General features: G+C 48.8%; 1 protein-coding gene across 3 annotated transcripts; it reads right to left on the bottom strand.

The window, feature by feature from the left end:
* Nucleotides 1-5,274: 5,274 nt before the first annotated feature.
* CCKBR (cholecystokinin B receptor) lies at nt 5,275-15,681 on the bottom strand (the record flags this gene model as incomplete). Of its 3 annotated transcripts, none has more annotated exons than XM_082844223.1 (5): nt 5,275-5,813; nt 5,989-6,161; nt 6,470-6,719; nt 6,874-7,125; nt 15,531-15,681. In XM_082844223.1, 5 exons carry the CDS (start codon nt 15,679-15,681, stop codon nt 5,275-5,277), a joined length of 1,365 nt encoding a protein of 454 aa, XP_082700349.1. The 3 variants fall into 3 exon arrangements, with proteins under 3 accessions (XP_082700349.1, XP_082700350.1, XP_082700351.1); XM_082844224.1 differs by having other exon boundaries at nt 6,004-6,161; XM_082844225.1 differs by lacking the exon at nt 6,874-7,125 and having other exon boundaries at nt 6,004-6,161.
* Nucleotides 15,682-16,842: the final 1,161 nt, after the last annotated feature.

The following is a 16,842-nucleotide window of genomic DNA, read 5'->3' as shown; positions in this document are numbered from 1 at the left end:
GGGAATTCCCAAATAAGCACTTTTGAGCATTGTTTCACCTAATTCTCAAAATGGCAGTGTGAATTATGATTCTGATACCAATTACAATGTTTTTTACTACACCACCAAGCAGTGCTCTGACACCAGCTGGTGTCTTATAATTCAACCCAGTTCAGACATTATCTACCTGGAGACAGTGTCAGATCCCACAGATTAAGAGCTCAGTCCTACAAGACTGGCCCTCCCTCCCCACCCCCACTGCCCCAGATGCTGTCGTGAGTCCAGGTTGTCACTTGTGCTTCTGACCAGCCAGTTATAAATTGAAGGTTCCCACAGCCCCTACCTTTGGTTTGATTCATTTGCTAGAGCAGTTCCCAGAACTCAGAGAAACATTTTACTTACTAGTTGCTGGTTTATTATAAAAAGATATAACTTAGGAACAGCCAGGTGGAAGAGATGCATAGGGCAAGATACGTGGGTAGGGGTGCAGAGCTTCCATGTCTTCCCAAGTGGGACACTCTCCCCAAATCTTCATGCGTTAACCAACCTGTCAGCCCCTGTCCTTCTGAGGTTTTATGGAGGCTTCATTACATAGGCACAATTGATTAAATCATTGGCCATTAGTGATTGATCTCAATCTCCCGGCCCTCTCCCCTCCTCCCATCCTTGGAGGTCAGGGAGTGGGGCTGAAATTGACAACCCTCTAATTACTTGGTTCCTTCCTCTGAGGAAGGTGGTCCCATCTTTAGGTAACCTAGGGGTGGTCCAAAAGTCACCTCATTAACATAACAAAAGATACCTTTATGGCTCTCATCACTTAGGAAATTCCAAAGAGCTCTGTGCCAGGAACAGGACAAAGACTGAATGTATATTTCTTTCTTTTTTGTTTTTAAATCTTTATTGGAGTAGAGATACTTTACAATGTTGTGTTACTTTCTACTGTAAGGCAAAGTGAATTAGCTATACATATACATATATCTCCTCTTTTTTTGGATTTCCTTCCCATTTAGTCACCAGCATTGAGGGGAGTTCCCTGTGCTATACAGTAGGTTCTCATAAATTATCTATTTTATACCTAGTATCAATAGTGTATATATGTCAATCCCAATCTCCCAATTCATCCCACTACCCACCCCCCTTCCCCTTTGGTATCCATATGTCTGTGTCTCTATTTCTGCTTTGTAAATAAGATTGTCTATACCAGTTTTTTTCAGATTCTGCATATAGGCGTTGATATATGATACTTGTTTTTCTCTTTCTGACTTACTTCATTCTGAATGACAGTGTCTCGGTCCATCCACATCTCTACAAATGGCACTATTCCATTCCTTTTTATGGCTGAGAAATATTCCATTGTATATATGTGCCACATCTTCTTTATCCATTCCTCTGTTAATAGACATTTAGGTTGCTTCCATGTCCTGGCTATTGTAAATAATGCTGCAATGAACAATGGGGTGCATGTGTCTTTTTGAATTATGGTTTTTTCTGGGTATATACCCAGTAGTGGGATTGCTGGGTCACATGGTAGTTCTATTTTTAGTTTTTTAAGGAACCTCCTTCCTGTTCTCCCTAGTGGCTGTATCAATTTACATTCCCACCAACAGTGCAAGAGGGTTCCCTTTTCTCCACACCCTCTCCAGCATTTATTGTTTGTAGATTTTTGTGGTGATGATGGCCATTCTGACTGGTGTGAGGTGATAACTCATTGTAGTTTTGATTTGCACTTCTCTAATAATTAGTGATGTTGTGCATCTTTTTGTGTGTTTGTTGGCCATCTGTATGTCCTCTTTGGAGAAATGTCTGTTTAGGTCTTCCACCCACTTTTTGATTGGGTTGTTTGTTTTTTGATATTAAGCTGCATGAGCTGTTTGTATATTTTGGAGATTAATCCTTTGTCAGTTGCCTTGTTTGCAAATATTTTCTCCCCTTCTGAGGGTTGTGTTTTCTTATTTATGGTTTCCTTTGCTGTGCAAATGCTTTTAAGTTTAACTAGGTCCCATTTGGTTATTTTTGTTTTTATTCTCATTACTCTAGGAGGTGGGTCAAAAAAGATCTTCCTGAGATTTATGTCAAAGAGTGTTCTGCCTATGTTTTCCTCTAAAAGTTTTATAGTGTCTAGCCTTATATTTAGGTCTTTAATCCATTTTGAGTTTATTTTCGTGTATAGGGTTAGGGAGTGTTCTAATTTCATTCTTTCACATGTAGCTGTCCAGTTTTCCCAGTACCACTTATAGAAGAGGCTGTCTTTTCTCCATTGTATATTCTGGCCTCCTTTGTCATAGATTAGGTGACCACAGGTGCGTGGGTTTATCTCTGGGCTTTCAATCCTGCTCCATTGATCTATATCTCTGTTTTTGTGCCAGTACCATATTGTCTTGATTACTGTAGCCCTGTAGTATAGGCAGAAGTCAGGGAGTCTGATTCGTCCAGCTCCATTTTTTTCCCTCAAGATTGCTTTTGTTTATTATGAATCACAATATCACAGAAGTTAACGTAATTATTCCCATTTTACAGGTGAGACTGAGAACTCACTAAGATAACTTGTAGAATCACACAACTTTTAAAAGGCAGGACCACTGGTACACAGATCTTCAAGGCTTGAAAGAAGGCAAAACAGCATAATGGAAAGAAACAAAGCTTTGGAGGCAGATACCCGAGCTCAGTTCCTGCCTCCGTTCTAGCTGTAGGGCTTGTGTAACTTCCCTAAGCTTTCTCAGCTTCACTTTCCTCTTCTGTCAACTGAAATTGTTCTGGAGAAGAGTTTTGAGAATGAAATGAATTGGTATATACAAACTCCTGTCACACAGCACCAAGAAGCATCAGATTTCACCCCCACCCCCTCCATCACCCCACCTCCTAGGCCCAGGCTCAGTCATCTTCCCATGACATCATGATGTTCCCTGCCCAGGATGGGAAATCAGGCAGGAATACAAATAAGTATGACAGAAGAGAGAAAGCAGTAAGTACTCTACAAGCAGACAAGCTTTGCGAGGATGACCAAGCAGGACTTCATGGAGACAGTGGTATTACATCTGGACCCGAAATGTTTTGTCAGATTTCAAGAGATGGAAAAAAGATGGGAGGATCCCAAGATTCCACATCTGGTAACTAGATAGGGCACAGGGTGGAGTGATGGATGTGTAAGTACTCTGCAGATGAAAGGGCGGCACAGTGTGTGAAATGGTGTTATTTAGGCCGTGCCTATGCACTAGGTTCTAGGTTAGCCCCGGGCCACTGTACTTGAGCTCATACTCCAGGCTGAGAGGCTGGACTGATCCCTCCCCCACTGAGCTCCCCACCTCCATCTGATGGTCAGCAGGAGCCCAGGCCCCAGCTGGAGGGGCTGACAGTGGGGCAGCCTCAACAAGGCGGTCTCTCCTTCAGAAGGGATAGTGGGGCTGGGGGCTGGGGAATTGCAAGGGCAATGGGCAACCTTATTTCCACCCCCTGGAAAGCTGGCATGAGAGAAAAAGGTCCAATATCTTGCTTTCCACAACTCCGACCAGCTGGGATTCTATTTTTAACCAGTGCTGTCTTAGTTGACAGCTTGGAACGCCTTCTCCACCCTTTTCTTCCTTCCTCCTGCCTCTTGCAGCCCAGAGCCCTGTAGAAAGGATGGATGGGAGCAGCTCAGCATTGATAAAGAGAAGACCACTCTCCCTTCTCACTACCCTTCACTCCATCCAGCCTTTGTCCAGCATAGTGGGTGGATTTTAAAGGTATTATTGGCTGAGAAGCTAATGAGGCTTAAATTTCAAGGCTCCTCATTCCACAGGTCTCTTCCAAAGGCCCTGGTCAGTGTCCTAGCAATTTTGTATCTTTAATTTCATTTTTTTTCCTTAAAAAAGGGCACCCAGTTTTATAAGCTCCAGGCCCCACAGAACTTGGGTCTGCCCCTTGATGGGTACGGCGTCTCTCCCACCTCCAGCTCAGTGCCTACTTCAATAGGGTTATTTCTGTCTTGGTCCAATTTATTGTATTACCTTGAGCAGCTTTCTTTCTTGTTCTGGGTCTCAGTTTCCCCAACTGTTACAAGATGAAGTGTCAAGGAGCCCTCTCCCAGCATACCATGCCTCTGTTTATTTATGTATGTCCCCTTGGTGAAGTCATCTGTTCTTCCTGTTTGTCATTATGTGTGTGGAGGGGTGGTATTGCTGTCTCCGTCCCTCTCTGGGGCTGGATCAGTCTTATAGTCAACAGGGAGGCTGGGCTCTGGGACTCCTGTTCAGGTCCAGGCCCCTGTCTCCCTACGCTACCTCTCCTCCTTGCTGCTGGCCAGTAAGGGTGTTTCCATGGGGAAGAGTGCATTAAAAAGTCCCTACTCTTTAATTAATTCTGTATACCTGTCATGTTCTGACCCATGGTGTTTCAAATACACATTGAATAAACTGAGTCTTATCATACACTGCTTCCTCTTTTCATTAAAATTTTAATAAGCATCTATTAACACAGCACCTTAACAATGGTACCACTTTAGGACAATGTGCTCAGGAATCATTATGTGTCATGGATGTCCCACCTCCCAGCCCCACCTCCATTCCCAGCTATTGCATACGACTGTGGTGTGAGGCGGGTCCAGGTTGACCACTCGGAGAGAATTTACACAGCCTCATCTAGACTCAGACCACGGGCTTTTTGGCAGGGGGTCATGCACAGGAGTGAACAGCAGGGGGAGGGACCTGACGGAGAGGACTCTACAAAATCCTGTGCCTCCACGCGTGCCCCAAAAAAGTCCAAAAAGGAAATTAAGGGGGAAGCCAAGTCATTTATTATTTCTTGAAAAAGTTGGGTAAGGGAGGAGGGGAAGGCCTATAGTATTTAACTGGAAAGGAATGAGAGGACTTTTCAGTGCAAAACAGCTTGTTGGTCTGGGAAGTGTGAGATTAGACAGGTTGGTGTTTGCAGCACTGATTGGGGAAGGGCACGGTGAGGTCAAACTGGGGACAGCCTGGAGCATCTCAGGAGTCATTCTTGTGCTGGGCTCCAGAGCCCTAAAAGATGCAATGCCATTACTATATGTGTAAGAGGCAAGTCAGCCCCTGTCAGAGTTTCCACAGTGTAGAGACAGTCCACAGCTAGGGATGCTGTGTCTGTATGTCCAAGGTCAGTGCCATGTCTCTGTGTGCCAGGCTCAGTCCCACATCAAGTGCCTTCTTTCCTGTGTGGGGTAAGCCACCTTTTCCTGTGCGTTGGGGTTAGTCAGTCTCTTGTGTCCGTTGGTCTGCGTCTCTCGTGTGTCTGGATGGAGCCAGTCCGTCTGTCCTGCCTCAGCTCCCACTCTCGCTCCACCCCTCAACCAGGTCCCAGCGTGCTGATGGTGGTGTAGCTCAGTCTGGACAGTGAGGCGATGGAGGGGGTGGGAGGATCCTCGTCCGGTAGAGGTCTGGGGCGAGCTCGCGGAGGCCGAGGACAGCAGCGGGCGCAGGTGTCGAGGCAGGCCTGGCGAAAGCGACGGTGCATGAAGCAGTAGACCAGGGGGTTGACACAGGCAGAGGCGTAGCTTAGCAAGTGAATGAAGGAGATGGGCGCACCCGAAAGGGCGCGATGTGCACTGGGGCCGTCGAAGGCGCGCCACGTGTTGGCGCTGTACACTGGCAACCAACACAGGAAAAAAAGCACAACGATCACCAGTAACATCCGCACCACGCGCTTCTTAGCTAACAGCTTGGCTTGGGCCGGCCGGGTGCAGGATCCTGGCCCAGGCGTGGGTCCGGTCAGCGCGGACAGCTCCAGTACAGGCCGGGAGCGCGGAAGCTGCACGTAACAGCCATCGCCGTCCTCGCCAGCCAGCCGGGTCTCCGACCCGCAACGCCCGTTCGGGTGGGCAGGACCTAAGCACAGACGGTGGGCGGTCAGAACCGAAGGCTGAATTCTCCAAATCCCCAGCGTTCTCCCCTCAACCCCCCCCCCATTTCCAGTCTCTCTTCCTACTCACACACCTTTCCGCCCCACCCACTTTATGTCCCGCCTCTTCCCAAAGTCCCGCCCCTCCTGGATTTCACCCACCTCGTCCAGTCCCACCGGGCAGTCCTCCTTGACTTCCGACCCGGCTCTGGCTCTCGCTGTCACTGTCACCGTCAAAGCGAAGCCCTAAGTAGAGCTCGCGGGAGATAAGCCCGTAGGCCACCGCCATAACCACCCCCGGCACGAAAAACAAGAGCAGAAGCAGCAGTACCGACCTAGAGACAGAGCACAGACCAATCGCGCGGGTCTCTGTCCAGCTATAATCACAGACGGAGGAAGACGCAAGGGTTGATGTTTCTAGGGCTGGTGACCAGGCCCCAGAGGTAGAAGTAGGATTTGGGTATGCGGCCGGGAAGGGTTAGAGAACTGGGGAGAAGCCCCGAATGGGAATCCCAGGGTGGTGGGAAAGGCAATTGTAGTGATAATTGTTAGAGCAGCTGGAGGGAGATTCTGGGTAATGCTCGTGAGTATCTGATGGAGATGGAGAAGGGAATTCCCAGGAATGGGTTATAGGGACCCTCACCAGGTTTGGCGAACTCGCGCACTGGGCCACCGATGCATGCATTGCAGCACACGAGGTCCCGCTGGCTGCACGGCAGTGTACACCGGGTAGGGCACCATGAGCAGTCCGGACAGCATCCACGTGGCTACGATCACTCGAGCCGCGTGTGAGCGCGTCTGCCACACACGCGCCTGCAGTGGTCGGCAGATGGCGCTGTACCGCTCCAGGGCGATGGCCACGAGGCTTAGCGTGGACACGCTCACAGACACGCCTAGCAAGGGAAGAGGAAGGGGTCACCTAGGAAACTTGTACTACACACTCACCAGTGTGACTTCCATACCCGCTGACGGAGAAAGACCCCCTACATCCGGCAAGGACTTTAGAAGAGGAGAGGGGTAAGGGAGGCCTGTCGGTTGTTCACCTACCCATGAAGTAGGAAACCGCCTTGCAGACGACTGTGCCAAAGATAAATGTGCCCATGAGATTGGGCAGGAGGGTGAAGGGCATGCAAGCCACGGCCAGAAGGAGGTCGCTGACTGCCAGGGAGAGCAGGAAGGCGTTGGTGACGGTCCTCAGACGGCGGCTGAGTCCCAGGACCACGATGATGAGCACATTTCCTCCGACACTCATCAGAAAGATCACAGCGTAGAGGGTGACCCTAATGGCCAGCTCCAATTCTGGGTGGGAAAAAGGGGAGGTGGCAGTGGGAGTCCTGGCCCCCACTCAGCCCGGCTCTCCAATTTCACTTATCCCCAGTCCTCCAACCCCCACTACCCAGCCAGATCCCCTGCTTTCCAAATCCCTGTCCCCGCCCCCAACCCCAACGACACACTCAGTAAATGGTGAACTTGAATCCTTTACCCTCTAACCCCTAGAGGCCTAGTTAAAGTGGCCTAACTCTACTCTTCCTTAAGAAAGCCTGTCCCTTCTCAAGCTTTGTTCCAAATCTTTCCTTCTCTTTGCAGCCAAACTTCTCGAAAAGATTATTTCCATCTTTTCATTCACCCCTCAATTTGTTACAACCCAGTGACCTGTTCCCCCATTACTGTTTGCACACTTCTCAAGGTTACTGAGCTTTAACTGCTAAATCCAAAGGTCTCTTCTCAGCTTATTCTACGTGACCTCCCGGCAGCATTCGACCCAGTTGACCACCCACTATCTTTTGAAACGCAGGTCCGAGCATGTCTTTATTGTCTTAAAAAAACGACAACAAAACAAACAAACAAAAAGACCCTTCAGCTACTCTCACCTGTCTGCAACCCTTTAGCTTGTCATCCAGATTCTCCCAGAACTGCCCTCTTCCTCCTCTCACTTCCTCCCTGCAATGCACCCAACTTAAGGCACCGGATGACTCAGTTTCTGGAAGGCAACGTGTGCACTCATGATTCTCTCCTTTGCTCATGTCGGTTTCTCAGCCTAAAATGCTCTTTCACTGCCCCCCCCCCGACTATTAATACCTCCCCCCGATTAATGACTTTCAATAACAAACTTGTTTTCTGTTATCTGGTAAATTCCTATTCACCATTGTCTTTCAAGACTCAGACAGACTGCCCCCTCCTCTGTTAGGCCTTTCTGGACACCTTATTTGGAGCTAATCTCCCCTTCCTCTGACCATGCATGTTCCCTTCACATCTGTTAGGACCGTTTTTACTTTCCACCTTATATTTTAATTATCTGTAAACATTCATTCTCACTCCACAAGCATTTACAGAGGGCTCCCTTTATACCAGGCCCTGGGGACAGAGGACATGGCAAATGCCCTGTGAGCTCTCATCTGAGAGCTCACAGTCTAGAGGGAAACTCAGATGTATAAACAGATAATTGTCACATGGTGTGGTAAGGAGCGAGGTTGAGGAATACACAGAGTGCTCTGGGAGCTCACGGGAGGGACATGTAGTGTTGCTGGGCTAGACAAAGGGCTGACCCCATTCATTTTTGTCATTGCCTATTGGGAGAAGGATTCATCATTGGGCTTCCATATCACAGCCAAGCAAACCCAGACAAAATTGAATAGAATTAAATTAAACTGGACCCAGTCACCCATGGCCTCAGCATGAGGGAGACTGGAGCTTGGAGGGAGAGAGGGCAGGGACAGAGCCTGCCAAGTTGGGGGAAGGGAAGGGCCCAGAGCTGCAGGGCCCTTTTTCATAGCCCCATACCTTGGCTGACTTTGGCCAGAGCTCCCAAATTAAACTGTTTTCTCATAACAATAGTTTGTACTTATTCAGAAGTTGTTGTAGACTTCGAGTAAGTGCTACTTACAAGAGATCCCCTAACTGAACTCAGCAGTGATACTACTTGTTCAGAGCACCCAGTAAGTTAGGAGCCGATTCAGAATAGAAGCCAGTCTCTAGATCTCTAAAATGCTTTGCCTTCTATCGCTTCCTCCCTTCTCTGTCATTCATGATGCTGTCCCCCTCTATACTCTACCATGGCATTTCTCACTGTATTATTCTGTTCATTTTCTATCTCCACCACTAGACTATGAGCTCTTGAGCACAAGGGCAATGCCCATCAAGTTCTCCAGCATGTCCCTAGCATTTGGCATAACGCCCCCTGCACAGGAGCTGTTAACACCTGCTTGCGGATGAATCTTAAATGGATCTCTGTTACTTCCCACATAAATGCACCTGCTCTGTCCCTCCTCACCCATCTTTCACCTCTGTGCTTCTAAGGCTCCAGCATGCGCTCTCCTTGCTGCCTCTGTCTCTTTAGAGACCCATGTTGGAGGATTTTGTTGGTGGAGGGGAGGGGGCAAATGACAGGCTGTGATTTTGGATGTGTTACTTTTACTATTATATACAAACCACCCGTGTCTCATTTAGAAGCTGGGCCCCTCTCTGCAGGGAAGGCTTATGGACGGTTTATGTGTGACAATTTGAGGTGTATGTGTGTGTGTGTAGGGGGAAATAAAGAACTTTGGGAGGGTGATCTCTGTCAAAGGTCCTTGGACCCAGAAGAATAGAGCAGGTGGTCTATCTTGTGCTCTATGTCTCCTCCCAGTCTATTGCCCCTCTCCGCCTCTCTCCCCCTACCCCTTAATCTCTCTAGTTCTATCTTCTCTAACACTTCCTCCTCTGTCCTCTGAATGTTTCTCTTCAACTAGTTTTTTTTTTTGGCCGTGCCACGGGGCTTGAAGGATCTCAGTTCCCAACCAGGGATCGAACCCGGGCCCTGGCAGTGATGGCGCTGAGTCCTAACCACTGGACCACCGGGGAAGTCCCTCTCTTCAACTAGTTCTTGGTTCAACAACCATACCTCAAGTTTGTACGGCACTCTAAACTGTGAAAAGCACATTTCTCATTCATTCATCTGGCTAATGGATCTCGTGTGTATCCTTGAACTTGGCTAATTGTGGTGTAGCTGAAAGATGGGGCTAGGCCCTCTATTATGAAGTTCCCAATCTGTGTGGGGACCTCTGAAAACTAGAGGACAAAGTCCCAGTAAAAATGACCAGCAACTGTACAATGCTTTGCTGTCTAACTGGGCACTTCCAGCTGTTACTTTATTTCCAGCCATCACCATCTCTCTAAGTCTTTGCTGTTGAACAGTTAGGAGATGTGAAAAGGCTAAGTAAAAGCAATCTTAGAGCTAGGGATCTTGGAAAAGGCAGGGAAGGATACATAGTTGGAGCACAGGGGACTTTTAGGGCAGTGAAACTATTCTATATGGTACTGTAATGGTGCCTAAATGTCATTATACATTTCTGAAAACCCATAGAACATACAACACAAAGAGTGAACCCTAATGTAAACTATGGAATTTAGTTAATAATGTATCCATATTGGCTCATCAATTGTAACAAATGTACTACACTAATGCAGGATGTTAAGAACAGGGGAAACTCTGTGTGTGTGTGTGTGTATGCAGCCAGGTATGTTTGTGTGGTGGCATATGAATGACCACAGTGGCTTCAGGGGTGGCAGAATGGAACATGCACCTCCTGGGGTACAGCCACTAGTGCCTTGACAGTCTATCTGTGGGCATCCTTCTGCTGGGGATGAGAGGAGAGCAGAAATCAGACCAGGGGACTCAGAAGACTGGGACAGTTCAGTTCTGCTTCTGGGGTCTAGAGGATCTGCATGTGTTCTGTCCAGATGATGGCAGAGAAGTGTGGGTACAAAAATCCAGATGACGCGACATGAAACAAAAACAGGCTTTTCTAAGAAAGGGTCCCACAGAACACTGAAGCCGCTGATGCCTCAAATCCTGCCACTCACTGGTGTGTTGGATCTGGTCACCCATCCCTCAGGCATCAAAGTAGTACCCACACCTCTGTGGTGAGCATGGATAGCATCTAGCTGATTGTGGGTAACAGCTGGGTGATGGGGACATCCACATGTTAATGGATTCTAACGGAGGGGGCAGAAACAATAGGCAGGGTGTGTATGTAGGTAAGATCAGAGTGAGCATTGGGTAATACTTTAGTCTTGGAGATGATATCTGGGTGGGTGAGAGTAACACAAATTTCTGTAGGCAGTATCTGGAGAAGGGTAACAGCTACGTGTCTATAGGTAGTATCTGATTGAGTGTGGGTTGCCTGTAAGTTTAGGTAATATCTGAGTAAGTGTTGTAACATTTGAATGAGCCAGGGTCTGCAGATAACGTCTCAGTTTGTAAGTAACGTCTTCAGGAAGCGTGGGTTCCATTCAGAGGTCTGTATGTGAATAGGGGAATATCCAGCTGACGGTGATCATAGCTGACTGAGCAGAAGTAATATGCAAGTATATGTGGGCAATATTTAAGTGAGTGTGAATATGAGATATTAACAGATTAAGATGTTAATCTTATTGAGTAAAATAACTGAGCGCCTGAGCGAACATAGGTAGTATTTGAGTCTTTGCGGGTAATATCTGAATAGGTAAGAGTAATATCTATGAATTTATGGGTAATATCTGGAGAAGGGTTACTTAAGTGAGCATGGATAATATTTGATTGTACGTGGATAATAATAAAACGAAAGCGAGTGTGTTTGATGGGTGAGTAATATCTGAATGACAGCGGGCGATATTAAAGTGAGTGTGGGTGACATCTGCTTTTCTGTGGGTAGCATCTGAGTGAACATGGGTAATGTTCAAGTCTATGTGGATTATATCAGAATAATGTGAGTAACATCCATATTTCTATCGGTAACACTGGAGTGAGCCTGGGGAAGATGTGTCTGTCGGGGTAACAGCTGAGTGAGTGTGGCTAACAGAGTCTCTGTGGGTAGCTTCTGACTGCCAGGTGTCACATCCAAATGTGTGTGGGCAGCAATGTCTAGATGACCTGTGCTCTGAATCATTTCACATTCTGCTTTCTCAAGGTCTCTTACTCTATTAGCTAGCCCTGCTATCTTCTGCACTTCAACCTTTCTCTCTCGGCCCATTCCCCAAAAACATTTTTAAAATGGCCTTATCTCTACAACACATACACACTCAAAAGACAAACTATGCATGAGTGAGCGTGCGCACTCACACACACACACACGCACACGCACACGCACACGCACACACACCCTTCCTCAACCCCATGTTATCCTCCTCAGCCCCATGTTATTTCTAGCACTATTCTGTTTTCTCTTTGTCTCTCTCTCTCTCCCTACCAAACTTCTGGAAAGTTTTATCTGCACACCTTAGTTCACTTCTTATAACCCCTCCCCCATGGCCCAAACTTCTACCAACTGTAGACACCCCCTAACACCCATAGCTCCTCCTAATACTTCCTTGTTATTGAATCGGAAGGATGCTGTTATGACCTTATCTGACTTATATGGGCAGCATTTGACATCACTTCTCCCACTCTGCTTGAAACTTTCTTTTTTCCTTGCCTTCTTGTCTCTCTGATGGTCTCATCTAGATCTACCTCATGGACTCTCCTTCCTCTGCTTGGCTTTTAAAAATTGGTCTTCCCATGCAGATGGCCAAGAGACACATGAAAAGATGCTCAACATCACTAATTATTAGAGAAATGCAAATCAAAACTACAATGAGGTATCACCTCACACCTGTTAGAATGGGCATCATCAGAGAATCTACAAACAACAAATGCTGGAGAGGGTGTGGAGAAAAGGGAACCCTCTTGTGCTGTTGGTGGGAATGTAGATTGATACAGTCACTATGGAGAACAGTACAGAGGTTCCTTAAAAAACTAAAAATGGAACTAACCATATGATCCAGCAATCCCACTCCTGGGCATATACCCTGAGAAAACCATAATTCAAAAAGACACATGCACCCCAACATTCATAGCAGCACTATTTACAATAGCCAGGACATGAAAGCAACCTAAATGCCCATCGACAGATGAATGGATAAGGAAGATGTGGTACATATATACAATGGAATATTACTCAGCCATAAAAAGGAACAAAATTGGGTCATTTGTAGAGACGTGGAGACTGTCATACAGAGTGAAGTAAGTCAGAAAGAGAAAAACAAGTATCATATATCAACGTGGAATCTAGAAAAATGGTACAGATGAACCAGTTTGCAAGGCAGAAATAGAGACACAGATGTAGAGAACAAATGTATGGACATGAAAGGGGGAAAGTGGGGCTGGGTGGTGGTGGGATAAGCTGGGAGATTGGGATTGACATATATATGCTAATATGTATAAAATAGATAACTAATAAGAACCTGCTGTATAAAAATAAATAGATAAATAATTTTTTTTTAAAAAAATTGGTCTTCCTCAGGGTCCTGTCCCAGGACCTCTTTTTTTTTTCCCCATCTGACACAATCTCGGTATGATTTAATCTATTCTCATGGCTTCCGTTACCACCTCTAGACAAACACCTTTCAAGTTTGTATTTCTAGCTCATACCTCTCCCCTATGTTCCAGACCCTTGGATTCAACAGCTGACTGGGTAACTCCACCTGGATATTTTACCAGCATTTAAACTCAGTGGGTTCCAAATTGAATGTATAATCTCCTTCAAACCTGTTTCTGTTCCTTTGTTATCCTCATTATACAGCACCAACATCCATCCAATTGTCTAAGCCAGAAATCTAGATGTCATCCCTTGACCTCTTCCTCCCTCTCCATTTCTAATAAGTCATCAAGTTCTGTTGATTTCACTTCCAGAAGTGCCTGTCAAATCCACCCAATTCTCTCCATCCCCATTGCCAGTAGCTTAGTCTACGCCAGCATCATCTTTCATCAGGATGTAATATAATAGCCTTCTAAAGGATGCTCCTCTCTCCATTGGATTGTCCTCCAATCCACCCTCTTTAATACAGAACTAATCCTGGCAGTACTACTGAACCTTTCAGTAATTCCCATTGCCCTCAGGATGAAATCCATACTCCTTAGACAAGGTCCATAAGGCTCTCTGGAAACCCTTTAGGCTGGTCTTCATCTTGAGTGTTCATTATTCCTCTCTTATGGTACATGTCTCAGGCACACAGAAACTATGACACACTGAACAAAAGGGCCATGGACTTAAACTCTGGCTGTTTACACATACTGGTCCTCTGCTTGAGATGCTTTTTGCTTTTTCTGCCCCTTCACTTGGCTGGCTTTCCCTCAGCTTTTTCATTTTTATTTCAATTTAGCCTTCACCTCCTCAGGAGGCCAACTCTGATTCCTAAGCCTAGGCTAGGCTAGATAGAGGTGCTCCTCTTCTGTGTTCCCACATCCCTCTCAAGGCACTTCCCACTCTGTACGGCAATTCTCTGCTTACTTGTCCTTCTCCCCCACTGAACCGTGAGCTCCATGAAGTAGGAGCTGTGTCAGTTTTGTTCTACTCCTGTCCTTAGTGCTTAGCACAATCTCTGGCTCCATAAATATTTGTTGAGTGAAAGAATCTGGATGTAACAATGAGAGAGTGTGTGACAACTGGTCTGAGAATGCATGCAATATTTTATGGGGGTAAATAAATACTTGAATTGCAATTTATTCCCATTTTCCCTTCTAAAGCTTGGAATAATTTCCTTCTGCTTAACACTGTTCCCTCTCCTGGAATCCCACTTCTTCCTTTTCTGCCTACTGAACTCCAACTTCAAGGTTCCCTCTGTGAAGTTTTCAGACCCCATCTCCTTCGGGTGCCCAGAGTTTGGTCCCTCTTGTGGGAATTCCAGTGCTGACTGTGATTTTCCCATTGGTTTTTGTCTCCCGTTTGCACTGGAGATGACAGTCCAGACTGGGTCTAGTTCAGCCCTGTGTACCCGGCATCTAGCCCAGAGACTATAATAGCAGGTGTCCAGTAACCATCTAAGGAAAGAAAAGGTATAGGAAGGGGGAAAATAAGGCTTGAGCTGGGTCGTTGAGCAAATGTGGATGTTGGCTGATGGGAGGAATAAAAGTCACTGTGGGGACTGGGTGAGTGGAAGCAGTCTGGTGGTGAGGGCGAGAAGGTGGCACAAAGGGGTGGGATGATGAATGGGGCAGCCAGGCTCTAGGAGGCTGAAACCTAAGGAGAGGTGGGTTGGAGAGGGGCTTGGAAGGGACCTGGAGACATTACTTGGAGACAGCAAAAGAGGGAGGGTAAAGACCCTTGAGAAAAACTCCAACTTGGGAGGCAAGGGGATCTGAGGAAATGGAGACAGGCAGCTCTAGAGAGCAGCCCCTCAGTCCAACGTCCAGCCTAATTCAGGTTAGAGGACCTCTTTTGGGAAGGCAGGGGGTTGGGTGGGGGACACAGGAAATTATAACGCTAACTTCCCATTCGGGTCTTCCGAGTGCCCCTTCCCCAACCAGGCCCCTTCTTTCCCCCAATCTTGCCTTCCTTCCTTTCTTTCCTTCCCCACTGTGGCTCCGTGAACTGGCTGCAAAAGGAAAGGAGAGACCTGGGAGGATTGGCCCGAGGAGGTCCTTGTCTTCCCACCGTCTCTGTCTAGGAGGCGGCTGTGTGTTGGGGGTGACCAGGAGCTCTGGGGGTGGTCAGGGGACCAGGGTGTGAAGGTGCTCTGACCTGGTAGTGTGAAGCTGCAATGGAGTCTTATGAGCTGTGGGGGACACATGTGTCGGGGGAGCTGTTTGGGGACAGACGGAGTACTATGAAGGGACAGCGTGGGCGTTTGGGGAAGCAGTGGGGGCCTCTGGGAGTGTTGCGGGGTGCAGTGAGAAGGAGCTCGTGGACGGGGCTCAGGGAGGCACCCACCTCGTGTCCCGGCTCCGCGGATGCGCGGGGGCTCACAGCTGAGGTTGCCGGTGCCGCTGCCGTTGAGGAGGGGGCCCCCCGGGCGGCACAGGGAAGCCGCCGGCCCGGGTCCGTATCCCGGCACGCTCCGGTTCGGCTTCAGCAGCTCCATGGCCCCGGCCCATCCGCCGTTCCCTGCGCTCGGCCGGGCCGGCTCCCCGCAGCGGCTCCACCTGCTCCAGCGGAGATTCCGACTGGGGCTCCCGCCCCGCCTGGTTCCCGCCCCCAGCCCCGGCCCCCGCCCCTCCGCTCCTCCTCTCCTCGCCCCGCCTCGGCTCGCCTCCCTCCCAGGCTCGGGTCCGCCTCGGTCCTGCCAGGTGACTCTCCGCCCCCCTCTCCTGCTCCGGACTTACTCGTCCTCCCACCCCCGACCCCCACGACTGTCCTCGCCCCCTCCCTAGATCTCTCCGGTCTTCTCTTAGAGATTTCCTTCCCGCCCACTCCCCTTCGCCAGCGTCCCGGTTCCGGAGAATTCTCGGGAGCCTCCGTGTGTGTGTGTGTGTGTGTGTGTGTGTTGGCGAGGGTTGGGGAGAGGTTAGGTAGGAGTGGATGGAGAGGTTGGGCAAGGAGGGAGCGTAAGAGGGACGGGGTAGAGCCCGGCTGCCGCGGGGTCTAGCATCTTTCCCTGGTGGGTCGGGGAACGTGGAGACGGGGCCGCATGCTGGGATCCCTGGCTGCAGCGCAGATGCCTTAGCCCGCGCGGAGAGCCACGGGTTCCCTACTTTGCCGCAGTGGCCGCAGTGACCACGACACCATCGCTGGTAGTTCCCTGCAGCTCCTCGCCTCGGGGCTGGGGTAGCTCCCGCATCCTCACCTCTTACCTCAGGCCCAGCACCCACGCTTCCACCCGAAGCGCTCAAGGAACCCTTCTCAGCGGGCAAGGGTGGGGAAGGGGCAGCATTTCCCCCCGGGGAACCCTGGCAGGGGAAAAGGGCTGCCTGGACGAAGAGTGACTTGGGGGTTGAGGGGCGGCCGGGGTAGCGGTGAGAACTGCCTGGGATAAACAGGAATGGGTATTGTTCGGTTCCCAGACCAGCGCAGGCATAACCCGGGAGGAGGCGGCTGGCTTTCTCTGTGGTCTCCAGGCAGCGCCCACCCTCACCCGACACACTGACGCTCCCTGTTTGTTCTCAGCGCAGGTGGAGCAGCCTGTGTAGGGCGTCAGGTTCCCACGGGAGGGGGCTGGAAGAGGGCTGGAGCACCCGAGTGCAGCGGGAGCCAAACTGAAGGGGGCCTGCGCAGGCCTGCGCTGGGTTCCTTGGGCCGGACTTAA

This window comes from Leucopleurus acutus (assembly GCF_964270905.1).
Source record: "Leucopleurus acutus genome assembly, chromosome: 8".
Taxonomy (NCBI): domain Eukaryota; kingdom Metazoa; phylum Chordata; class Mammalia; order Artiodactyla; family Delphinidae; genus Leucopleurus; species Leucopleurus acutus.
This window is presented reverse-complemented; position numbering and strand designations above follow the sequence as displayed.